Source organism: Tyto alba, unplaced genomic scaffold (assembly GCF_018691265.1).
Source record: "Tyto alba isolate M040663 unplaced genomic scaffold, T.alba_DEE_v4.0 Super-Scaffold_40, whole genome shotgun sequence".
NCBI lineage: Eukaryota > Metazoa > Chordata > Aves > Strigiformes > Tytonidae > Tyto > Tyto alba.
The window spans coordinates 7,356,169-7,382,965 of NW_024881316.1; the positions used below are offsets into that span (position 1 = coordinate 7,356,169).

Genomic DNA, 26,797 nt, shown 5'->3' on the forward strand with positions numbered 1-26,797 from the left:
TTACGATTTGCTGAATGTTATTTCACACAACACAAACAAAAGGTACACTCCACAGACAAGCCTGCATCTGGTGAATCATCATTTTCAATTAAAATTTTAAGACAATTAACATTTACTAATGGGCTAATTTCTGATAACTCATTGCACATTTTTAGAACATCATACGTAACTGTGAACCACTATATGTGTGTGTGTATATATACACACACATATATTTAAGGCAATGAAACTTATTGCTATTTATGGAAATCCAAGTCTTACCAAGAACCTGTATCATCCATGTGAAATGTGAAAATAGAAAAGGAAGCAGCTGGGCTAAAATGAAAAGGTATAAACTAATCAAATTCTAGACTGCAATAACAGCTGGCATGAAAAAAGAAACCGAAAACCAGAAATGAACACCACGTAGAGCAAAAGATCAATATTTTATTGACTGGAAAACAGATAGCTATGTACTTGTTGGTCAGTCATTATCCATATTGATTCTATGTCACTGCACTTCATCTCTGGCTTAGCTATGCACACATATCCTTTTCCTTTTTTTCTTTTTTTTTTTTTTCCCCCCACTTTTCTACATAAAATAATAGCTGTCTTCAGTATGTATAAATCCCACTCAAGTCAGCCAAATAGCTCTATGCACTTAAGGTCAGAGTCTAGGAAAATGTAGGACTTAAAGATGTGTGAGATGAGGACTAAACCGGTGCTGAGCGGTGCAGAATCTGCCATTCTTAATATCACTGCACCATCCACAACAGCCAGGTAGAGACACTGTAACATGAATCAGTCCACTGTAACATACAATATGGAAGAAGGAAGAAAATAAATGCTTGTAACTCAGCTCTAGATGACCTTCAATAATAGACACTTAAGTGCTGAGGCTCAGCGAACAGATATAACCTTCTCAAAGCCAGCTGCCTAGAAACTAATACCTCATACTACAAGCGAGGACTGCCTAGCTTGCAATGACAACATTATCGATTCTTGGCATAATATTGGCAAATGCATGTGGCACATGGCAAAATGAATAGGGTATTGGTTCTGAAGAGTTTATAGCTTGCTATAGACAAGCAGGTATTTGCACAAAAAGGGGTAGACTGTGAATCAAAGACCTAGCAGGGTGGAAAAGGTAAGGCCATTAACAGTACCTCTGATTGTGGGCAAATGGGTTTTGAGGGGAGGAAAAGTACAAGGTTAAAGGGACAAGTATGAGTTAGCTCTTGTGTCTACTAATAAAAATATGTATTTTATGTGCGTATATGAAGGTCTAGTGAAGACACTGGAGACAGAGTCTTAAGGTATATTAGCTATAGGAAAGTGTACATCAGCACTATTCAATCTTGGTCAATCTTCACCTCTTACAGTAGCTCAAAATGTGCTTTATGTTCTAAAGTAGTTATGCCTGAAAACTTAAGAACAGTTAACCAGTTTTGGAAAGGCCCTGCCACTCAGTTTTTTAAAGACTATATTTCTGAGGAGCAATCTCAGTAAGGAGAAGAAAATGACATTTTTTCCCTTTATCTGGCCCTGGAATGGGCCTTTCTGACTTGATGGTTCTCTCTGTAAAAGTGCCCCCTCCTCCCACTTTCTGCCTGCTTTATCAGCACCTTTTTTGCTTGAAGTATGGAGGAAGTTGATATTTATAAGTTGTTCTCATCAATGTTATGTTTCAATAGAAGAATACACATGCCCAGCTCTCCATACCAAGGTCTGCATCTGTGAAGCAGTGCTAATGCCTCATCATTAGTCATATGCCATATAGACTTTTCATGATCCTCCTTGGTTCATGAGAGACGAAATGTAAATTTTTAGGCTTCTAACAGCAGAGTGCAGTGTGTTACAAGGAGAAACATACTGTGGTTAGATTTAAAATATATATGAATCTTTTCTGCATTATTTTCTTAACCAGTATGGGGCTGTTTAAAATTTTTATAAGCAGTTGAGAAATATGATAGAATTAAACTACTGCTGGAAAGTTACTTGAATGACTAAATAACTGTTATACCTTTTATGTGATTTTCTTACTGCAGACTAATGAAGTACATCGTTACAGAGTGAGAATAATGCAGCTGTACAGCTCTCCACAGAACTAGGAAGCAGAGCCACATTCATGACAAAGGACATCATCCTGCCGAGTGAGGAATCCCTGGCCCACCAGTGAGACAGAGCATTTTGCACAGTTAAAGCATTCCCCATGCCACTGGCGCTCTTCAAATGAGATAAATTTTGCACCTCCAAGAGCTGAAAGAAATTATGAGAAAGAAGATGTGAATCTAATATTTCTGGACATGGTTCAGAAATGCAGCAAATTGTTTTCAGATGTACGATCAGGTTGTCATTCGCATAGCAAACAAACAAATGAACAAAAATCCATATTCTGAAATATCCATTGTTGGTTGAGTTGAGTAAAGACTTAAAAATTAAATAAGGTGAGAAATATTTTAAGCAAAGTCACAAGTTGCTTGTTTTCATATCCCATTTTGAACTCTGAACAAAATGAGTTTATCAGAATATCCATTCAGGTTTGCTGATCTTCCCAACAAACACTCATGAAAATTATTTTCAGTGTGTTGGTAAACACAGAGATACAACACTGAGTGAAATTTAATTATTTCCACTTATGTTTCTTCAAGATGGAGTCTTTTGGAAACTACCATATTCTGATGTCCATAGAATGACTATCTAAAATAAAATATTGGAGGTTTTGGTGGTTTGAAGTTTTTTGATTTTTTTTTTTTTTTTGGTTGGTTCGTTGGTTGGTTTGGTTTGTTTTTTAAATCATACCCCTTTGATTGTGTATTCATAATTTTCCTTGTCCACTTAGATATGCAGTGTGCACCTGTAACAATCAGGCCATACTTTTCAACAACTGAGTCCACACAGAAGTACAATGTAGAACACCAGCAAATGGTCTCAGAAACCTGCAGCTACCATAGACTAGTGACATATATGTCTAATTATAGATCATCAAAGTATACAAGGATGCATTAGTAGAGCTTTGTTGCATTTGGCAAGCTTTCTAATTTGACAGGTGTGCCTTACCAGCAGGCAGTTAATTCATGTCCAGTTTGATTACATTTGCATTTAAAAACAAAGCTGAAGAAATTACAGACATGAAGGAGTTGTGTGTAATGTCATGGGAAGAGCCAAAAAGTGCCTTTTCTTATATTCTTAGAGGATTCATTTTAGTGCAGAAAGCACTAAATCAGACAATGGAGGAACTCCTTTCATCATATAAAAAAACTCCTCAGCAGTTAGGGAACATGTGTGATCAGTATGTTCTAGCAAGATATGTTACATATGATGGAGAGAGTGTCTTTCTAGTAGTTAACTCCTTAAGTCTTTCATTATGGTGAGACTACTTTTAATGCTGTTTTCTAAAGTAAAGTTCTGCTTTGAGAGGAGACTGATGATTCATCAGTGTCTAGTCCCCTCTAGAAGATGAGACTCACCTGTAATAGGTTTCTTGCAAGCAGCACACTTCTTAGCATACAATTTGCTGAAACAGTCTACACAGTATGGATGCTCATCTTTCGAAATAAATCTTTGTCCAGACAGCTGGGTTTTACACCCAGCACACACAAAGCATTCTCTATGCCAAGGCTGGTCATGGTAGGTCACTCCCCCAGAAGTTATTACCTAAAGTATTGACAAAGAAGGACAGAGCAATGAAACAAAGGTGTAAATTGTGAAGGATTATCAAATCCTTCAGAAGTACTTACACTTGTTTTCTCTCTTCCCATACACACAAGAGAAGAGAGTGTGGTCACATCAACACTTTTTCATCTGGAATATCAATTTGACTAACTGCAACTGAGTTGATCATGCCCCTGGTTTGTATTTTTGATTTTCTACCACAGGATAACCTCATGGTTTGTAAAAAACAGGTTAGCTTTTTATGAAATTTTTCAATTATACGTGTGGATAAAGGCTGAACATCAGGCATGATCTCAGAAGAGCAATTCTCAGCGATGGACAGTGGATGAGAGAACCAATGCCGAGATTATGGCTAATCTCCAACTGGAACTGACATTTTGCTGTCTCACAATTTAAACAGTATTTTAAGTAGGAAGAAAGACAGTAAAGAAACAGAAGTGAGACAGAAATTAGATCTACTCTGTCAGAAGAAGAAAAAATGGTGTTTATCAGTGTTGTCAAACTTCTCATTCCCTGCAACTCACTCACAACTCTCCACTTTTTAATTAAAAAATTAAATAGTTCCTGATTCCCTTAGCATTCCAGTACTGGGTTACTTCTAACTCTCGTTTGCTATTCCATTAAAATCTCAAAATCCCTGGCACAAAATTCAAGACTCCAGTTTGGCAATTTAATCTCTTTGGACTCAATTCTTATTTATGGGAACTGGTACAACTTTAAGTAGTAAAATAAATTTATTTAAATTATAATCAGGCTTAGATTAATATCAACTAGAAGGAAGAGCAGACACTGTTGTAGTTGGCTTTCACTGTACGATGTCAAAAGGAAGACTCTGCTCTTACTCTTAGTTCACCAGACATTTTACATGATCCAACCTCTTCCCTCATGAGCAATACTGCCTCATTATGGAAATTTTTCCATTGCATGTTTAATTACCTTTTTGCAGGAGTAGCAATGGTGAGCAAATTGCTTCTCAAAGCAGGGCACGCAGTAGTTCTCATTGTCCTTGGTGATCAATGGTTTTGTTCCCAATGGTTGCCGGCAATACTGGCAAACAAAGCAGGATTCGTGCCAGGAACTTCCCTTAAATTCCATTTTACGGGAACCTGCAAAAACCCAAAGCGAAAAATCCCCCCAGATACAACCTTGTAACATATGATTTAAGTCTTGTTGAATACTCTTGGTTTTAATCTTCTATCTCAGTATTGGATTACCCAAGAAAGCACTTATCCTCAATTTAACAGAGTTTCTAAGTATGTACTTGAAATTTCAAGAACACATCTAGCATCGTGTGATCACCTGGCAAAAGACGTGATAAATTGACTAAGCTGTGATATTTAGAGTCTGTCCTTGTATGAATCTTTTAGTTACTTCTTTGTGATAGGCTTCAGTTGCTCAGAGTTTCAGGCCAGTCAACTCAGTGATAATGTTCAGGTACACACCACTTTTATAAATTAAATATGAGGCCATTGCCATGGCAGATAGTCTTCAGCTGGTATATGGAGTTATACAAGACCTGTAAAAAGGTTCAAGCATTAAGGGTAGTTCACCGTTCCAAAAGTTAGGGACCCACTTTCCTAAGCAAGCTGCTTCATTTTGCCACATGCGGTGCTGTGTCTTCTCATAGATGCTTCCAAAGAGGCAGGTTTTAGTCAATGTCTCTGCCACATGACCTTTACTGCTGTGGTAGCAATGAAAGGCCTAGAGGATGTACTGAACAGACATGATCGAAAGCTGAGAAGTTAAATAAAAAGTGCAGAATTTTCATGGTTGCTAATGGCAGGAAGTAAACCTATTGTAAACACAAATGTACTCTTTTTAGTAAAAATGCTGATAGTGATTTGAACACAGAATGTCATGTTTTGACAATTTAATCAAAAAATATTTCTGAGTCAAAGAAATGGTATAAAGAACATGACTTCAAGGTCTGGTCAATGTGACAGACAAAAATGCAGATGTCTTGTCTAATCCAGCACTCCTGCTATCTATAGCTTTGTTTGTCTACCTATGCTGACAGTGGCATATGCTTCCTGAGTACTGCAACACAATCAAGGACTCAACATGAACACATTTTACCCTGTCTTGAACTCTAATATTCTTTATAAGGATTCATAAGCCTTTTCAGAGCTAGACCAGAAGTATTTGCCTGCCCTCTCTTCACTGCTGGGAGCGTACTACGCACAAAGAAGTAGTCACCTGAAAGATGTCTTGAAAGCCAAGGACCTTGTAGCTTCGTTATTCAAGGCTGTGGTTATAAATAAAAATACAGTTCTATTTTTCACCGAAGGATCCCTGTTAACTTACCAGGCATAATGGTCTTCTGGCAGTGGAAACACTTAGATGAATACTCGTCAGAGTAGCATTCAGTACACAGCAAGACCTCATCCTTGGCAGCAAATGGTTTCTCCACCAGCGAACGACTGCATTTGGCACACTTGAAGCACCTCTCATGCCAGTGGCGACCTTTGTAGGCCAGATCCTTGGAGAAAGTAAGTCCATATTAATGAAGACATTTCTTGACAGTGATTTTAACCCTTAGCTCCTCCCAGAAATAAAGTGAAAAATGGAGAGCATTGCAATGGTGACTCGAAGAGACGACATGTGCAGCTGGCAGGAGTTGTGCTCAGAGGTGGTATAAAAGGTGATATTAAAAGGTGGTATAATGTCACTCTGTCAGTATATTTTGTAGATTTCTTGCAGAGGCCATTAGGAGCTGCTTTGACACAGGCAATTGTCCTTCCTGATGTAAAATCAGAGATATGTTTTTATTGGAAGAATTATTTTATATTTTACAGTTGGCCTTTAAGGGGAAACAATGATCAACATCTTTAATGTGTGCAGGCCACTTCACAAGAAATAGGTTCTCTGTGGACGTTAACATAAACCTCATGTATTTTTTAATGTTACTGCTTTTTATTCCAGCTGATGCTACATAACACTGAAGACAGATCATATTATTGCAGAAAACAAGCAATTAAAATATCATTGAGAACAAAACGATTCTTAGGAAGATTGTTTAAAAATAATTACTTATGTTTACACCTAATATAACTCCTCCTAAAAACTTGGCAGAAAAATGTTTGCTTAAGACTCAGCAGGGTTAAGGGATGAAACAGCTAACAGTATATTTGTGAGACCTCAACTAAAATTTAAAAAAAAAAAAAGAGCAAACAGCAGATTTTATTTTTCCAAGTTTTTTTTTAAAAAAAACAAGGGAAAAATGCACCTCCAAAAAAAGTCTCCACCTTAAAAAATAAACCAGACCCTTCCAGGTCTCCTTTATAAGGAAGAAGCACAAAAGGGCACAAATCCAATCTCATTTTTCTCCTTTGTCAGATCCTCACCCTTTAAAATGCTAAAAATGAAATTAATACCATGCTTCATTTCAGGAGGTGCTGAGCGCTTACCACTTTCATTTGCTTTAGTTAGCATTGTGAACCTTGTAGAAAGTAGGCTTTCATCCCAGAGCAGCCGGAGGCAAAGACTGGGTAAGAAGGAGAGGAAGAGAGCCAGGCTCTAGCACCTTGGCAGAAGTGGGACAACCATCTGTAGATCCCTGGGGTCACTTTTCTAGCTGACTCTGGCTGGTTGCACTCCTTTCTTGTTACTCCTGCTTTTTTCTCCCAGTTTTTCCTTCCACTCAGTCCAAAGACATGACTTTTTGTTAATGATCTTTGACATCAGTAGTCTTGCCACTTAATTTTCAATTTTAAAAGCGAAATTAGTGAGCTCAGAGCACATGTTCTCCAGGTGACCCTGGCTGGTGCTACATGTACAAGTTTGCTGTTGAAAAGCACTCATGAGAGTTTGAGAAATGTCTTCATCCAAATCAGCATTTTCTTTGGACGATTCCTTGACAGTACTGAGCTGTACTCAATGTGCTTTGAAAACCATGATATGCTTTGGCCAGGGAGGCCTCCCAAGAGGTTTATTTTAATAACTTGCTGACCTTTTATTTCAGAAGAATGTAGGCAAAGCAAGCGTGAGGAAAAGGTGAGCATTACATACTGAACTTGGTAAAACAAAGGCATTTTGATAGGTTTCATCTGAACTTAAAATTCAAAGTCAAGTATACAGGCTTTAAATTGAAGTACAGGGTACTGGAAACCATGTCAAAGAGCACAGAGGAACTCGTATTATGAATTAATATTCTGAAAAAGGGGAGAGGTGAAAGGAAATCCAAGCTCATACACACTGCCACTAACATGCCATCTGTGAGATGAACAAGGTAAGCATGGAATTCAGTTAAAATTAAAATATACTTAATTTCCAAAAGGCAGAGGGAATAATATACAAATTATAAACACGATTTCTTTTCAACTTGGCAGATACCTACAGTAAAAGTAATTTACCCAATACTCAAAATATTTTTTTAATGAACATCTTAGAAATTCCAGTTTCATTCAACCTGATCCACTGAATTACACTGGCACCCTACTGTCCCTCAAGCACTGTGCAGCCTCTGCAGCCAGCGAGTGACTAGAGATGGAGTCTAGCTGGGATCCATACGTACACTACAGCATCGTTCTGTTTTTGAGGTATATGTGTGTGCAGATTTCCTATTCTTTGGCCCAGGAGCTTTCCTATTCTGGGATAATAGCACTGCTTGTCTCATATGTGTGTGGATATACGATGGCTATGTGTAGGTCTCTTCAACAGTACATGGATATACAGAGGGTTGGATACAGAATCTGCCATTAAAGAAATGGGATTTGTGTATAATTTAGCAAACAACAAGAAGTGGAAGATAAATCTTTACCTTGGAATCACACTCAATCGGTTGCTTGCACTCTTCACAGGGGTTGGCAAATAGGCTGTCATAACATGCAACACAATAAGCGTTTTCTTCTCTTAAAGCATACTTCCTTCCACGAAGAGACTGCAGGCAGTAATGGCAGTCTGTGTGATTGCTGGTCATTCTGGTGGGGTTCTCCATGTGATCTGGAAAGATGGAAAAATCATGCAATTCAGTGGATGACTGTTTGCTTGCCTAAATAATACATAATGTTGCTTTCTCTGTGAAAGTTAGGACAGGCTTTGGTCAGTTCTTGGTCATTTGCAGTGCCCTGGATTTCTAACGTTGGGCTGTTCCATAATAAAATGGTAGTCTTTAACAATATATACTGTATATTGTGTGACCTATGTAATGGGGAGTGAGAAGGTTGCTTCAGCTTAATTTAATCATGCTTACACTGGTAAATCAGATACCTGAAAATTAACGTCTTCACATTCTCTACATACTTTACGAGAGTTACGTACTGAATTGTGGGACATGGTTTATCCAGAAATTAGGGAATGGAGATAGAAGCAATAGTTCAAAATTAAAACAAATGCAGAGTTAAAAGGCCAAAGAGAAATGGCAAGCACTTTGTAGCGCATTTCTGGTTTTCTCTTCCCATTCCTGTCTTTCTGCTCATTCCTTCCATTTCGAAATACCCACATCTCTACTTGACCAAAGAGAAGTCAAGGGACTCCAAACTGTATGGCTGTTATTTGCATAATCCCAGCTGTGCTGCTAATATTTGGTGTAAAGTGACACAAATATTCCTGGATAGCAAAAGAGCAAAATATAAAGAGAAATAAACTAAATCATAACTCAGTAACTCCAAAAAAGTTTCCCTTGCTGTCATTGGAAATTATTATCTTTGTTTACATATTTCTTTATTGCCAGGTTCCATGTTGGCAGTGCCAAAATACTCTAAAACAGTATTATCTTTCTGTGCCAGACAAGTGCAGGAAATACCACAAATCTATTGAGAGTCAATTGTACAAGTTTCCCATCCTTCAGTTTGCCAGGCTAAAGAGGCTCGGATAAGCATACAAACCTCAGCTGCTTATAGACCTGCAAGGATTGTGGAGATGAAGACTTATTTCAGTCTTGTTGCTGGTTGGATCATCAGCGCTTTGCTAAAATTGGGTCTTGATTCCTGGGAATGAAGTAAGAAGAATCCAGAAAGTTCCCAGTGAAGCAAACCCAGAAACATCTGCTGGACTCATTGGATTGCACTCTTCATTAAACTCATTAAGTGTAGCTGCAGCCAGCAGCAGCAATCATAAATTTTAGAGGACTTGAGAAAAAACAGGGAAGATCTAAAATATTTGCATATCAGTGACTTTGGGCAGCTGAAATCTTTACACTTTGAATAACAGTGCAAATTAGTTTATCTTAACCAGATGCAAAGCCTGAGAGTAAGGAAGAGAAGCATATGAAGAACATGGTTCTAGGGAGTACTTAACCATCACAGAGTTTACATCTAGTCCATTTAGAGTTACTCCTTCATACTTGTTTTTATACACTCCTTGTCTGTCTTATACCCATGGTTCAGTTTTATAAAGGCATTTAATCTTTTTCTGGGTTTCTGATTTGTGAGATGTAATCCAGAATGATTGTTTGAACTATGAGAAAGAACGATTACCTCAGGTCTCTATTGGCACCAATGCATAATGATCAGGCATTTGTTAATCTATTCCTGGAGGGATAGTAGTAAGACAGTGAAAATGGGGCAGGGAGAGAAGATATAATGCTTATTTCAGACCAAAAGACTTGATTGTTTGGCACAAGCTATGGAAAATGTGTTGTTCCTGTAAATTGAAAATCTTTTGAGTTGAATTGATTTACTGTTTCTGACTGCCCTAAATCTTTGTGCTAGCCAAGACAGGGTGTAGTAAGAAAATAAAATAATCTGTAACTCAGATCAGTGGGAAACATGCTTGCTTAAAAATATGTGATGTGTTTTATGTGATACCCTTGGAATAATAGTATAACAGGGCTTGAATCTGGACTTCCATTCCCTTAAGATCAAACACAGATTGGAATGTGAAATGAGTGAACCCATGTAGATGAGAAAATAACATCCATGACCTTGTACATTTACACACCATGAGTAAAAAACCAGCAGTGCATTTAGTGCACAATCACTACATATCAGCAAAATCAAAGTTAAGTTTTGCTCATTTTCTTCTATATTGGGGAAGCAGTATAAATTGGTGGCTGGGGAGACTATCAAGGAATATTTGTGGTTAACTGGGCTCCATATTCAAGGTCATAGGACAGGTTTGCAACTGGGTTTCAGAGGAATTTTCATTCCTTTTTTGTGGGAATTAGAGTAATGAACTGCCTCTGAGGATAATCCTGAGTGAACCACCTTTCTGATCTCCCTGCTGAATCAGTATCCCAGCTTCCTCGCACAGTTTTATCTCAGCCTAAAAGTGGCAACAGCAAAATCCTAACAGGGCGTGCATGAAGAACATATCTTACTTTTAGTGGGTTTTGTTGCACAAAGCTGAGCAACAAATAGCTTCAGATATCTGCAGATACATCTCTATTTTTTCATTCTAATAAATGGTGATAGGTTTTTAAATTATCAGAAACTCTGCATATACAACAATTTTCTTTAAAAAGTGGTTTTCTTGATTATTACTTTTGTTTTTCCTGTGGAAGCCAATCTGTTCCAGGAAGCCCGGCTTATGTGCACAAACAAGATCCGCTATTGTAATATCTCAGAATTTCTGAATTTATAACATAATTATCCTCCTAAAAACCTATACAGATATGGGAGAAAAGTGCTATTACTCCTATTTTACAGATGACAGTGGTTGGTTGAGACCATTAAGAGAGTACCCCCAAGACCAGAGTCTGGGGGTGTGCTTGAGCTGCTCCTCTAGTAAAATGTTCAAGTCACCCAAGACTTTGCTTCAGAGACAGTCTTCAGAGTTTGATCATGATGATATAAGACCATATTTGGGAATGAAACAGTGATGGTATGAAAAGGAACGATGGTTTTTGTAAATCTGTTGGTAAAGTTCTGGGTAACCTTTGTGAACTATTTTTATCGCTAGACAGTGCAACAAAATAAGTGAATCCTGTCTCCCCCAGCACCACTTACCCTTGCTCCAATAAGTAAGTAATGGTACGAGCATCATGTAGTTAAGTAGAATGTTTTTCTTGTGCTTTGATCCTAATCTCTGGAGAAATATGTTTACTTTAAGTTTGCTGAAAGCTAGACTTTGTGTTTTGAAGGTCAGTTAAGAAATCTCTGGAGGTCTGATGCTATTCACTCTCATGGAATGAAACGCTGACTCCAGCATTCCAGCTGCTAACTTGTGTCCTAGGCACAGGGAAATACTGCGACGTCTTCGTTCCTTGGGAAAAGAGGATTTTGCTATTTAAACTGGAACAAAGCTAGATACTGTTGATTTTGATGTGTCTGGTAGGCATGGATATGTGATATCATTTGTAGTGTTAGAATATTCCAAGGGGGAGCAGAAAGATGTTGCCAAGGCTGTGAGGATATTGCAACTGGAGTCCCTGGGGTCAGATTTGGGAATGCAGCAGTCTCATGGTATGAATTATAAAACAGATGAAAATAAAACAACAGAGCTGACTAGTCCGCCTGCTGTTCCAGCAGATTAATATAGAATTTAGCTACAACAAATTAGGAGAGTGACTTTTTGTAGAGTCAAACGGTTTCCTATACAATACAGTGCACAAGAAGACTCCTGGTGAGGAAAGCCACAAGAAAATGGTTGTGAAGTTGAGAAACCTGGTAAATGTGAAAACATCAGGAAAGGAATGTTTACTTTCTCACTTGAGCTAAAAAACACAGCCACAATGTTAATATATCTCTTAATAATTGAACTTGATATTTTATAGACACGCATGTTAATCCCCCCTTATGTTATATAAGTATAAAAAACCCAGAAATATTAATACTACTTAGATGGGAATGAATATACAGATGCATGTAGGTATATACATACATAAACGTAAAAATATTACAACTTTTCCTTTATGGCAATTCTAATGGATTATTTCCTGATCTAAATAAGCCTGCCATTGAACTGCATCATCTTTTTCTTTAAGAACATACAATGATTGGAATAAGGCTCTCTATTGGGGAGGCATAAGGAAAGAAAAATGATGGCAAAATAAATCATTGCAACAACACTGAAGGATAAGAAAAACAAATCGATCTATTATGAGGTGGGCAACCCTGCAAACCATTCCAGGCACTTGTTTATTTTCAGGTAAGTACATGTTTTTATCTTGGAACATGGTTTTGCATATTTACATGAATTTGATGACTTAATTGTATGGTTTATTTGGTGAGAGTTGCTGAACAATTCATCACATACATTTGCAAAATACATTAGTGATTCAAGGTTACAACTGCATTATAAAGCTAATATCATTGTAAGGAAAAGTTTCTAACAATATGATTATTTTATGAATAGAAGTTTCTAACAATGTTCTGCAAGGAAATTTTTCCTCATTTCAGAGATTGCAGTTTCTTGATTTCTCTGAATGTCTACTATGCCCAAGAAATCTGCTATTTTATTGTAACTAGACCTAATAAAAGTCCTGACCCCTCAAAAAACCCTAACTCACAAGTTAAATGTATGGTGTATTTTCAGAACACTGGCAATACCCTTGCTTTGTCTCTTCCCTCCCTTAGAGTAACTGCAAATTTCCCAGTGATACCTTTAATTTATACTTGAGTGTTTAAGGATACTATAATTTTTACTCTTCTAAAAATGGCTAGAGAAGCAATAGGAACCAGGGGCATATATTACAGATCAAGTCAAAACAAATATCTACAGGAAAGCAGAAAAACAGGTATTAACTTTGAACAAGCTGTTTTATCTCTTATGCAGCACAGGAATACAAAGTCAGGTCCTGGAAGTTGAAGAGATGAAGTTCTGCTTTAAGCAGCCAGGATGGATGCCAACAAGGACAGTGCTGTAACAATTCAACTGTACTGCTTCAGGGTCCACAAGTGACACAGGTTGGGTGGACCGTCTAGGCAAAACAGCTCATTAAGAGGTTGACCTGGTAACTGCAGCATTTTACACTGTATCATGTTTACACGCCCCACGACTGCAAGCAAAAAGGACAAGAGCTCTGGCTGAATTAGGGGATTCTAACTAGGAATACTGTAGTTTTCACCTTAATTGACATTGCTGCCTGAGTTGTTTACACCACGCAAATTCAAATGTTGGTGTAGTCATCTGAATTCTTCCTTTATTCCAGTACGCCATACTTTACTACTTACCTAAACTTCAAACTAAGAAAAATTAGAGCAGTGAAAGTACCTCAACTAAGTATTCACAGTGGTGCAGACATACAGAAATGCTGTTGCAGAAAAGATTTGACCAGCATATGTCCCTCAAACTCTATTTACTAGCTACAGGGTAGGTTGGAATAAATAGCCTAGCCCCATTGTCTCTAGGGCAAGCTAGGTATTTGCTTTAGAACATAGAATAGTTTGGCTTGGAAGGGACCTTTAAAGGTCATCTAGTGCAACCCCCCTGCAGTGAGCAGGGACATCTTCAACTACATCAGGTTGCTCAGAGCCCCGTCCAACCTGACCTTGAGTGTTTCCAGGAACAGGGTATCTACAACCTCTCTGGGCAATCTGTGCCAGTGTTTCACCACCCTCATCGTAAAAAACTTCTTCCTTATATCTAGTCTGAATCTGCCCTCTTTTAGTTTAAAACCATTACCCCTTGTCCCATTGCAAAAGGCCTTGTTAAAAGGTTTGTCTCCATCTTACAAGATCCCTTTAAGTACTGGAAGGCCACTGTAAAATCTCCCTGGAGCCTTCTCTTCTCTGGGATGAACAAAACCCCAACTCTCTCAGCCTGTCCTCATAAGGGAGGTGCTTCAACCCCTTGATCATTTTTGTGTCCCTCTTCTAGACCTGCTCCAACAGATCCATATCTTTCCTGTTCTGAGGACTCCAGAGCTGGATGCATTACTCCAGGTGGGATCTCACCAGAGCAGAGGGGCAGAATCACCTCCCTCGACCTTCTGGCTACACTACTTTTGATACAGCCCAGGATAGATCTGGCTTTCTAGGCTGTGAGCACACATTGCAAGGTCACGTCCAGCTTTTCATCCACCAATACCCCCGAGTTCTTCTCCACAGGGCTGCTCTCAATCCCTTCATCCCCCAGCCTGTACTGATACCCAGGGTTGCCTTGACCCAGGTGCAGGACCTTACACTTGGCCTTGTTGACCATCATGAAGTTCACATGCGCCCATTTCTCAAGCTTGCCCAGGTCCCTCTGGATCGGATTCCATACTTCAGGCATGTCAACCACACCACTCAGCTTGGTATCATTTGCAAACTTGCTGAGGGTGCACTTGATCCCACTGTCTATGTCTTTGATGAAGATATTAAACAGTACTGGTCCCAGTACGGACCCCTGAAGGATGCCACTTGTCACTGATTCATCCACAGAACTTTCACCAGTAGCATCCAACTTGTCCAATACAACTTGTACTTGCTACTGAGATCAGCCTGAGTGATTTAGTTGGTAAAACTCAAATTAATGGCTCTGTATACATCTCTCCTAATGGATATTCTTTCTCTATTGTAAGCTTTGCTAGTGAAGCTTAAGAATTACCATGACAGTAAACCCACTGTACAGAGAAATTAGAGGTCAGAAATAAGCATGTCTAATGTAGTAGCTGAAAGCTGTTTTTTTTTTTTTTGTTTTTTTTTTTTTTTTTTTGTTTTTGTTTTTGTTTTTGTTTTTTTTTTTTTTGTAAGAAGGACAGAAAAATTGCTAACTAGCTACAAAATTAAACTTAGATTATTTGCTGGATTTTTTTTCTCTTTTCCCCAATTAATCAACACATGAGAGTCAGGGAGTGCAATTCATCATTTAGTACAAGTACTACACCGGTGCCCAGAGATTCCAGTCCAGAATAACTGACCCTGTTATTCCAAACACAACAGGCACAGCTGATCAACAGTAATGCTGGTCAATAATGCAGCTTCGTGTTTAAGTAGAGACAAACTGTCTTTGGAGTGGTCAGTATTGATTCAAGTCTCTCCCAAGCTATTACCTAGGAACACAAAACCTTTTAATTTGCTCAGATTCCTGGGTGCCATCAATATCTTCACCAGCAACAGTACATGAAAAAAGTGTTGTTAATTATATGGCGCTTATAGTTTCTTTTATTTTTCTGCAATAATTCTTACCCATATTTTTTACAGGTTTTCACATAGTCTGGCAGAGCCAGAATTTTCATCTGTGTCCTTTATGAGGCTCATTTCTTTCTGACTACTGTCAAATTTATAGAATTAAATGAAGCCATGAAATATTTCAGCTGTGTATTGGTGTACCTTTCCATGTAAAACCCTGGCAGTATTCTCAGTCATACTCTCTATATTCAACCATAAAAAGAGGTTTGAGGATTGCCTCTAGTACAAAAGGGCAATGTGATGAAGTATTCCCAAATGAGATGGAAAGTTATATACTTACAAGACATTTAGACAGTTTTAAATTGATTAGCTTCAGCTGCCTGACTTCCAAGAGTAAAGCATCCATGAGCCTAAGATGTGGATGAGAAATCATTAGTGCATTCTAGGTACAATATTAAAGGAAATAATTTAAAGTAATGACATTAGTGGTGTACCCCAGGGGTTGGCTCTGGGACCAATAGTGTTCAACTTCTTTATTAGTGACCTGGAGAGGGGACAAAGTATACCCACAAGCAAATCGGCAGATGACACAAAGTAGGGAGGAGTGGCTGATACACCAGGTGGGTGTGCTGCCGTCCAGAGGGACCTTGCCAGGCTGGAGAAGTGGGGTGAGAGGAATCTCATGCAGCTTGGCAAAGAGAGATGTAAAGACCTGCCTCTGGGGAGGAATAACTGCAGGCACCAGCGCATGCTGGGGGCCAACAAGATGGAAAACAGCTTTACAGAGAAGGATCTGGGGGACCTGGTGAACACCAAGATGAACATGGGCCAACAATGTGCCCTTGCAGGTAAGAAGGCCAACAGCATCCTGCAGGGCATTAGGAATAACATTGCCATCAGGTTAAGGGAGGTGATCCTTCCTCTACTAGCACTGGTGAGACACACCTGGAGTGCTGGGTCTAGTTCTGGGCTCCCCAGCACAAGAAAGATATGGAGTTACTGGAAAGTCCAGTAAAGGGCCACAAAGATGACTGAGGGACTAAAGTATCTCTCCTATGAGGAAAGGCTGAGAGAGCTGGGACTGTTCGGTCTGGAGAAAAGAAGGCTCAGAGAGGTTCTAATTAATGTGTACAAATACCTGAAGAGAGGGAATGAAGAAGAAGGAGCCATGCTCTCGGTGGTGCCCACTGACAGGAGAAAATGCGGTGGGTACGAACTGATATACAAGGGATTCCATTTCAACAGAAGAAACAAAACCTTTCCCTGTAAGAGTGATTGACCACTGGCACAGGTTCCCCTAGTCTCCATTCCTGGAGATATTCAAAACCTGACCGGACCTAGCCCTGGGCAATCTGCTTTAGGTGATCCTAAGGTGGGTTGGACTTTATGATCTCCATGGGTCCTATGCCACCTCAACCATTCTGTGGTGGACCACTGAAAGGTTTACCAATGCTGAATGATAAAAGAGAGAGCGTGAAGGAGTCCACAAAACCTTGGTATTCCCTTATGGGCATTTGAACAGGAGTGGGGTCATTCCCACAACAAGAAAACAGGTCTCCTCTAGATGACTTATTGCAAGTCCCCATCTAAACTAGACACGCGTGTAGTCTAAGTGCATAAGAAATGTAATTGATTTTCAGCTGTAATATTTACATGCTTGGAGCTGAACACACACTGTAGAGATTTGCTGCCTATATCCTTGGAGCAGAGCTTTTGAAAAATATTTTCAAGTGGGATTTAAAGAAGTGTATAATCAATTAGGTTCTTCATTATAAATAATTTCAATGTTTCCTGATATTTGAAATCTGGTAAACATAGTCTCTCAATCCTTCTCAATTGAAATACATTCAGTGGAATTGCATGAATTTGGTTACAGAGGAAAGAGCAAAGGAAACTAGTGATTTTAGATAATTTCTGTCAAAGAAAAAAACAGTTTCAGTAGATTCAGCATTTCCACAGGGAAAAATCACTTCCAACATTCTCAAGTCCCAGCCATGTGTGAAATTAAGAGACACACATATTTTCTGTGTTGTCACTGAGTGTGAAACATGATCAATATGTCCTTAGTCAACTGTTCTGATACTTAGATATGAGTACTGCTCAAAAGCTGGGCCCTTTTTGATGGAGTTACTGGATTGTCTGTGGTATCTGGTTTACCACAATAAAGATTTTGTTACTTTTGTTGTTGCAGACTGGTGCAAGTCAAAACTTTTCCCCAATGATCATTTTAAATTTGAAGCTGCTGCTAATTGTTACAGACCAGGCTACAGAAGAGATGTGAAGGTCTGGATGCCTTCAGTAAATCTTGGCTATTTCAATGACTTGGCTCAGAAGGAAACGTACGCAGTACTTCACTCTGGCACTCAGCCACTGTCCTGTACAGAAACAATGGGGAATAAAAGAGAGTTTGGGGCACTGACATCTACACTAAATATACTCCTTAGCAGGACTCAACAAGGAAAGCAGATCTAAAAATTATTGTGAAAGAAAATGGCTATAACTATACTTATCTTATTTTTTGGTTCAGCAGGCAAAACCATCCTGAGAAAGATGTAAGAAACCCTACAAAGAGATGGCTAGGCAACGACCTGATCATGAGGACAGTTTCTTAATCCCTTTTAGAGGATTAAATTCATGCTCTGAAACTTGAGCATTTATAAGCTTCCAAAACTAGTATAAATTAAAAGAGAAGTTATTGTACCAGGGTATTTTTGGAAGAAAAAGGGGTTTTGCATTAAGCTTGATCCAAAATGCTCTAACACTTTTGTTTTTAATACTTTGATTTATTTTAATAAAAAATAATTGTGAATAAAAAAAAAAAAAAAACAAACACTTCATGGAAAATGTCAGTTTGTTTTAGAAAAGCCGGATTTAAAAAAGTGAAATTTGATTGAAAAATATTGGTGTAAAAATGGATCCTCAATTCTCAACAGAAAAATTTATAGTAAAAACTTAAATTTCATTTTTGACAAAAAGTTCAAAATTTAATTTGAAGAAGCATTTTTGTAGCTAATTGTTTTATTCTAGGAAAAAAAAGATGCAAATCTGAGTTAGAGTGATCTCATTTTGAGAGAAGACATTTGGTAGCAAAAGGATGTTTAAGCTGGTTACAATTTCTTCACTTAAAATGGTGGGAATCTAGAGAATAACATACTGTACTTTCAAGAAAATATTAATATATTTTCCCTCTATCAACCTACAACCCAGCAAGTACTAATTGTCTTTGAAAAAGAAACATTAAGTATTTGGGGATGAACTGGTCAAGATGAGAACTGATTGCTGAGGTCACAGCTGATCTCTGGCAATGAATACAAACTCTTTCCCACTACCCTTTCCTGCCTCCACCTTCACCTACAAACCCCTAATAATGGAAAATACTTCAAAAAATGCTTAAGTGAAATGAAAATGAAAATTACAAATGAAGGCATGCGCTAACATCCTGATCTGAGGCTTTTACCGGCGAGTTCATCCCCAGTGTGCAAATCAGAGCAGCACTTCCGAGTGATCTCTGCTAGAACAGCATCTGCACATCAAACATCTGCCTCCCAGCTCCCCTCTACACGACGCACTAAAGTCAAAATGCCTGCGCAGCTGAGCAGAAGCCCACCGAGGAAACAGGAGCATCTTAGCAATACTCCAAAGCCACCAGGCCCGAGCACATCTACCTGGAACTGACACAAGCCTCCCTTTGGGACAGAAAGCTCCTCCGGGGAATACAATAGCACTAGGAAATGATGTCTGTGATACAGTGGGGAGCCAAGTGCTCGCAGACCATGAAACCAAACAGCCTTGCCTCTAACAGGAGGTAACAGAGCTTCAGTAGGCAACGCTGATGCTGACCGCAGTCTTTAAGATCTTAATAAAAAATAGGCCATTTCTCGTCTTTGCAGACGCATCAGCTACAGCGACTGGATTTCCCTTGCCCTTGCATTTTTTTTCAGGGACAGAAAGGCAAAGGAAAGGTACCGTGTTTTGTGAGAACAGTCACATTGTATGAATGAAAATCCTTTATTAAAAAAAACAAACCCAAAACCAAACTACAACTGGCTATGCGGTAGAACTTTATCTAGCTGGGTTCTTTAAAACCCTGTGACCTACTTTAGAACTGCTTTAAGAAATAAAATGAGCAATAAGAAAAAGATGAGCAGCAGCAGCAGCAATGTTAGCAGCAAGCTAAAATTGGAAAGGATTTTCATTACCCAATTTAAAAACAAAAAAGACCTCCTTCCCCCAAAACCAAACATAAAACCCCCAAGTGGTAATAAAGTGTCTGCTGCAGTGTCACAGCCTTTTCCTTTTCTCTCCCAACTGCACTGTAGCAACCTGACCTAGTTTTCTAAGGAAAAAAAAAAATCGAGCTGCAACACTTTTCTAATAAAAATATGACACTTTATCAAAATGAACCAAACGTAAAGATTTCTGTTCTCAGCCCTTTTAAAAGATTGAGCTAGGTGGTATTACAGCTTAGAAAAATCAAAAGCTACTTGTAAGGAGTATTGGTATGTAAGATCCCTACCTCAATTATCATTGTTCCTGGGTATTTAGGTTTATAGGCAAAATGAATGGCCAGTTTTGTTGCTTGCAGAGCTGCATCAGTCTCAGCTGCCACCTTCTTACCAAACTTTTCACTGAAAAGAGAGATGATATGGTTCTGCCCACAAGCCCTGATTATTTTACCCACAGGAACCATAGTTTCTGAAACCACTGCTGTAAACATCTAAGAAATGCTGGCAACTTCAAACGTAACATATATACCTTCTCTTCACATTACATGTGAGCTGTTTAGGTTGACCATTGCTACTGAAGTCTCCTCTTAGTGGAGAGGAACTCCGTGATAAGCTTCCATGGACCTTTCCAAGGGAAAACAGGCTTCAAGATGGGCAGTCCCAAGGGGCAGGGTCAAGGAGAGAAGGAATGGGCAGAAACACTGAGCAGAGCTAGTAACAGCCTGATCTCACAGCAAGGACTACCTACGTACTCTGGATTTTTGCTGACAATTAACACAGTAGGTATTGCTGTGATAGTTAGCACTAATGATCCTCCACAATTACACTGCTTTGGAATACAGGGATCCAATATGAACTCAGCCTCATTAAGATACATATGCATAGATTGTATCTGCTATGCGGACAGACCCTGAAAGCTCTAATTTGCTGAAGAAAACTTGAAAGATGTGGTACTCTTTGTACTCTACTGCTATTACAGTAATGAACGGGTTATATGACACAACTGAGACAGAGGGCAAGGAAGATTTCCAGGAAAGTGCACAATAACCAACCAACATGAGAATACACCGTGGGTGCTCTTAAGAAGATAACTTATTTAATTTCCTTCTTCTTCACCCAAAGTGTTTCATGAATGCCTGCTTTGCCTTCTCTTAGAACAGGACCCCAGGAACACTTGCATATCTATGCAAATTAATGTAGCTGAGTAATTTCACTCAATTCATGGATGTTAAATTAGGTGATTTATTATTTTCTCAATTAGACTTTAAATTCTGCATGTTAGGGCTGATGTCCTCATATCTACTGGGGAGTGCTAGGCACAATTCACTTATGAACTCTCAACACCTGCACCAAGGTTTCAGGAACAAACTAGTTCAATTTAGCCATGTGTGCATTTCACCAAAGATGTGGAATTACAGCAGGGTTAGTTTTTCCCTTTTATTTTCTGCCCTGTATTTGTTTTAACACAATGTAAAGATGGAAAAAGTTACTAGTTTAACTATGCAGGTGCATTAAGGGCAGGCTGCTGGTCTTTGGGCTGGGGGGAAAAAGAAATTTAAATATTCAAATAAATACATTCTTTTACATGTCCTATATTCACCGTTGATAGTAAACCAGCACATTTCACTCCAACACAGCAAAGGGATATATGACTCACAACGTAAAAACTCAGTTCTAGAAGAGAGCTGACAACTGGACTTTTGAAGGCAGTGAACACCTTTAGCAGTGGGGCTGATGGCAGAAAGGGCAGAAAATGGATGTCTTCAGTTTCTTGTTAGCCCTCTACCAGGGGTGAAAATAACGGGGTGTTACTAGGACGAGTATAGGAAGAAGTGGATTTTGTTTTGTTTGTTTGTTTTTCTTTTCTTTAAATATGTGGCTTTGTGCATCATCCATTAACCAGAAAAAAATGTTAATTGAAGACCTCTTGAATCCTGAGTAGTTGAGTAGATAATATCCTGTCAAACAAGACAGAATATATCATGGCATTGACTGTTTTAACATCAATCCTCACGTCCTGTGAGCAGCAACACCGACCGGTCCTCAGAGAGACTCAGCCCTGGCTTCTCTTCATGTCTTGGTGGTGATATTTGCCATATACTCGAAATCTTTGTGTCTCTATTCTTTTTTCTTTACCTGTTTTGCCTATTTAGGAGATTAGGTCTGTTGAACAATTATGTGACTGGGTATCCTAAGTTTTCCCTTAAGCCTTAAAATCTCTATGACAGACATTAAACATATTTATTTCTATTTTAACATAGTCTATCTTCCTAAAAGTGGCTATGATTTAAAATTAGATGCTCCAGTGAGTAGGCCATGGTATTCTGTCTTTCTTTATTATGATATGAGGTCACTGACTCTTCAGTTACTGCCCTGCTGGGATTTTTGTAATGTCCTGGCACGTGAAAAGGTCCTTTTTTTTGATTTTGGCACTATGGCTTTCAGAGTGGATTTCTTTCTATGTTTATAAATACACTCTATCTAAAAGGTGGTTCCAATGTAGGATTGCTCTATTCTGATTGAAGGAAAATGAAGGTTAAAGTTTATTTGAACACTTGACTCAGACAAAAAAAACCCGCCAGTAAAGTATTAGAATTCTGGAAGAAATTTTGTAAGAATGAAGAAATTCCTTTTTAACATTTAGGACCATTTTAAGAACACGTAACAGTGAGTCCACTGAGGCTGGTAAAGTCTATTCAAGTGACAATGTGACGCCTGACACGTAGCAACCGCCTTCGCAAACCTAGAATGGAATTGACAGATTTCAGTACAGGGTGATGCTCAGAGTCCATAACTCTGATCAGCTGTGGGGGATAAGGTTGGTCTGAGGAGAAGGAGAGTGGTAAGCAGCAGCAGAAACTGCATTAAGGAGCAAATATAATTCAAGGTCTTTTTGCTAGTTAATGTTAAATTCTTTAAATGCTTTCAGTAAGAAGTGATTAAACAAATTAAGAGTTCTGCTACTGTATTTAAAGAAACCCCAAAATATTTTGATCTTTTAAGTTGAAATATTTCTCAATGCTCTTCAATTTTGAAGCACCAAACTATACAAAGATTGACAATTAGAAAATCAGCATGAAAATATTTCCTCTAATATTTTCTTTTTTTTTTCATGCAAATAGAATCCCAGACTCACAGAACTCTATTTATGCCACAATTTTGCATGTTATAATACATAAATGAATCATGATGTGACTGAATTTGAAACTTGAAGAGCTTACTTAAGGACGATTGGGCTCCTGATAAATAGATTTACAGCCTAATACTGTTCTGGGCTTCTGATAAATAGAATTATAACCTAATACTCTGAAGTCCTTTACATCCTTCCTTTCAAAGGCTTCAGAATGCTTTTCTAACAACACTAATAAAGTAATCCTAAACCACAGTTGTGAGATACGTGTCTACAGAAAAAGTTAATACTTGTCAAAGCAAAGTAACCGGCTTGCACAAGGTCAGAGAGCAAACCTGGAGGAGTGGGAAGAAGCGAAGCCAGTCGCGGCACTTTTGCCATTAGATGGGTCTGCTCACCAGTGCTGGCCCGGGATAGGTAAAAGCACTCTCCCAAGGTTTTCGGGTGATCAGTCTCCAGTGCTAGAGGTAGAAAGCACTTCCAAAATTAGCTGAAGCAATAAAATGTTCCAGCTGTGAACTCTGCAATTGTCCTTAATTACTCTGAGGTTATGATTAATATTCTTGCGCAAAATAAATGTTCTGGAATGGGTGGAATTTTTCCAGCTTTGTGTCAAACCTTTTAGGGCTCCTGCGGTTGAGCGAATTCCTAATTATGAAGGGTTTTCCAGTGAATTTGGGTTGTTTCCAGACAGTTTCAGATAACATTGTTTTGAACTCATTTTTTCCTCCCCAGTGTAACAAAGCTGGGTTACAGATGGGGAACTGAGGCACAGAACAACTTGCTGGAGGACACTCTGGACCGAATTCTGGTCTCCTGTGTGTGTGCTCTGCCAACAACCGCACCACGCTCTGTCACAAGGTCATTTCATTTCTATCTATGCACAAAGACAAGTCACAGGAAAACGAATATTTTTCTGAGTTATAAAGCATCTAAGTGTGAGGCCAGCAATGAACTAGGGCAGCCTGTTCAGATCCATTATCCATAATATGCTGAGATGTGCAAAAATTTACCGGTCCTTAGATACAGACCTAGAAAAATTCAAACTCAAAGGCAACTGTGGCTGAGAAGAAAAGTAACCTACTAGCATGAATGAAGTAGAATCAAAGAAAACTCTTAGTCTAAGAAAGGGAAAGAAGAAGGGATGATAGCTGATGCATACTGTACAATATCAGGGAAGAATGGGGATATTCACAAAAGGTAACCTAAGCCGACTGAAGCTAATGAACAAGGCACCTTTTATAGCTAACAGAGAGAGATAAATTCCTCTCCAGGGCAATTCCCAGCAGCAACTTAAAATAACCATCATTATAGAGGCAATCAAGGGAGATTAGTTAGCCTTTGTAACAGTCTTGTCCCTCACTGTATCTCTGCTATAGAATTTGGCTAACTAATTTTGAATACATCAGAGTTTTTGGACTAATGTTTGCATACTTCTGCAAAACCATCCTGATTTCATCCCTCTTACATTTTACAGGAAAGTACAAAAGTACGAAACGAGGAGTTCACAGCCACCCTTCTTACTAGAGCCCATTGCCCTGTTCCCAGAAGAATGAATTCTGCTGAAGGAGTGCAAGTGGAGCATCAGCAGCATTTTTCCATGTCAACTTCCAAACTCAGGGCTCTAGAGACTTTAATAGAACAGTTGAACTGGAAATCATTAATTTTATGAGCATCCTAGGAATAGTCATAAGACATCATCTTACCCGTAGCTGGCAGGGAAGTGTGCAGGAAAACTCAGGTCAGTTTTAATCCCCAGGTGATGTAAAAGTCTGCAGAGCATCTAGAGCTTGTTCAGTTGACAGGAGGGCTGCTCATTTGAACAGGCTCAGAATTCTACCCTCTGATTTTGGGCTTGACATTTGGAAGCATGCTGGTCAAGATTTTCGCATTTCTTTCTGTCTGTCCATGGTTAGGTAATAATAGAAGTTTTTACTTTTTTTTTTTTTTTTTTTTTTTGAGAACTAAAACTCAGATACAGAAAAAAATCAGGAAAGCTGGGCTTATTGGTATACAGCCCACAGAACATATGTCTTACCAAGTCAACCAAAAATATACACTTCGTAAAATATGACTGCCTGTAAATAACCTGGAGACAGCATAGCTCACAACTGATCAGAATCTCTTTCAAGCAGCTTTTGATTTCATTTTGCTCTAATCTTACAAGAAGGTTAGTATGCCATCTTCAGTTTCTACCAATTACACAACTTTGAATCAAAGTGACTTTTGTGACACTGCAATAAAATTACATGTCGAGACCATCAGCAATCTGTTGTAACATCAATATATTGAATCCATTAGAGCCTGTTCTGCTAAAATACTCTAGAAATGTCAACTCATCTCACAAACAGAAGAAAAATATGTGTGAAAATATTAACCACAAACAAAAAAAAGCATCTGAATTTTTTTTCTTCTAAATGTAAGAGATTTTGTGCCCAGCTCCAGATACAAAACCAGATCTTTTGAAAACAGGGACAGTTAAAAAAAATATATTTTCAAACATTCATATAATTGAAACTGAAATTATATTTGAGAGTTTTGTCCAAATTTAATTGTAACCTCATTATCAAAAAGACTGCCATTATGAAATCAGGTAGTAGTACAATTAATATACGTGGACTTTAATGTAAGGAATATTTCCGCTGTTACCCATACTTCTTTTTTAATTCTGCAAAACATTTCAAGCACCATTTCAGTAAAGAATGGTATAGCCTTTCAATATTACTCTTTTCCTGTAAATTCCAAACCAAAATTCTGATCCTCAAACTGTAATAGCTAAAAGATAAAACAAAGTGTCTCATGGAGACAGAACGTGGACATGATACTTGGTTTTTATAACAAGCCAAAATACTGCTATAAACACAAGCTTGGAAAATGGTTTTACTTAAAAAAAAAAAAAAAAAGCAAGAACAATCTACATTAGGTGTTAAAATCAGTTACACTAGAAACAAGTGACTTACCTTATCAGAAAAGACACTATCTACAAAGTTTTCTTGCAGTAGCAAATAGCTATGAAAGCTTGCTGAGAAATAAAAACTGGTGATTCAAATGTCACAGGAAACAGCATACACTTTTTTCTCTTGGCTTGTTCTTTGGAGTAGACAAAATTGATCCTCATTTAATTACAAAGTAAACCCCAAACAATCTTCCTGTTAATTAACAAGCCAATTAATGAAATGAAACAATTGCATCTAAAAAAAGTGTGGCGTCTCTTTTGCTATACAAAATATTTTTTTTTTTTATATATATATATATGTAGAATTCTGCATCTAATTTAATTAGCAGTTTTGTGTTGAAGAACAAAGCTCCTGCTTACATGATCAGAATATTAAATTAGGTACCTTGTATACTACCACATTTAAACATTATTGGATAAAGGAATCCATCGGATAATGGAAGAGAGCCTCAATACTCACATTTAGTTTTAAGCTGCTTCTCTTGGTAGCTTGTGCAGCAAAATAAAGGAAGAAATAATTACATGTCTTCACAGAAACAAGCATTCATCAAGTCCAAAAGAAACAGAACACTTTGCCAGAGCTATTTGAGGGTCCCATCAGAATTTGGCTGGATGAAGGAAGGCTGAGGGTCAGTTTGTTTCCCTGAGACCTCATGACATGGAAATAGCTGGCTGCCTTACCACGGAATCAAATCATTCTTTGACATACCGTGTTTACAAATTGCAAATACATACCATGTAGGAGGTTCTTAAAGGAACATATTTCACACAGTTGTCCAAAGGAAAAAGGCACTTCTGTTAAAAAAGTAAAGAATTAAAAACCCCCAAAGACCCAAACTGTTTAGTGCAAAGGGAAAAAAAAAAAAAAGAAAATGGATCATCATTCATTTTCAAATAC

General features: G+C 38.3%; 1 protein-coding gene across 5 annotated transcripts; it reads right to left on the minus strand.

Moving 5' to 3' along the window:
- On the minus strand, positions 1-26,721 carry FHL5 (four and a half LIM domains 5). 5 transcript variants are annotated; one of them, XM_032989940.2, is made up of 7 exons: positions 26,360-26,568; positions 15,928-15,997; positions 8,414-8,595; positions 5,959-6,133; positions 4,591-4,760; positions 3,450-3,636; positions 1-2,238 (listed from the first exon to the last, which is right to left on the minus strand). In XM_032989940.2, exons 2-7 carry the CDS (start codon positions 15,932-15,934, stop codon positions 2,087-2,089), a joined length of 873 nt encoding a protein of 290 aa, XP_032845831.1. In that variant the 5' UTR covers positions 15,935-15,997; positions 26,360-26,568; the 3' UTR covers positions 1-2,086. The 5 variants fall into 5 exon arrangements, with proteins under 5 accessions (XP_032845831.1, XP_032845833.1, XP_032845832.1 ...); XM_032989942.2 differs by lacking the exons at positions 15,928-15,997; positions 26,360-26,568 and adding an exon at positions 26,635-26,721; XM_032989941.2 differs by lacking the exon at positions 15,928-15,997.
- Positions 26,722-26,797: the final 76 nt, after the last annotated feature.

What these genes read in the sequence shown, in the direction of transcription:
- FHL5 (XM_032989940.2), bottom strand. An exon ending in CCAGAAGACCATTATGCCTG is followed by an intron (nt 4,761 to 5,958) that starts GTAAGTTAACAG and finishes GGGTTTTTGCAG; the next exon opens with GTTCCCGTAAAATGGAATTT. An exon ending in ATTGCTACTCCTGCAAAAAG is followed by an intron (nt 3,637 to 4,590) that starts GTAATTAAACAT and finishes TCAATACTTTAG; the next exon opens with GTAATAACTTCTGGGGGAGT.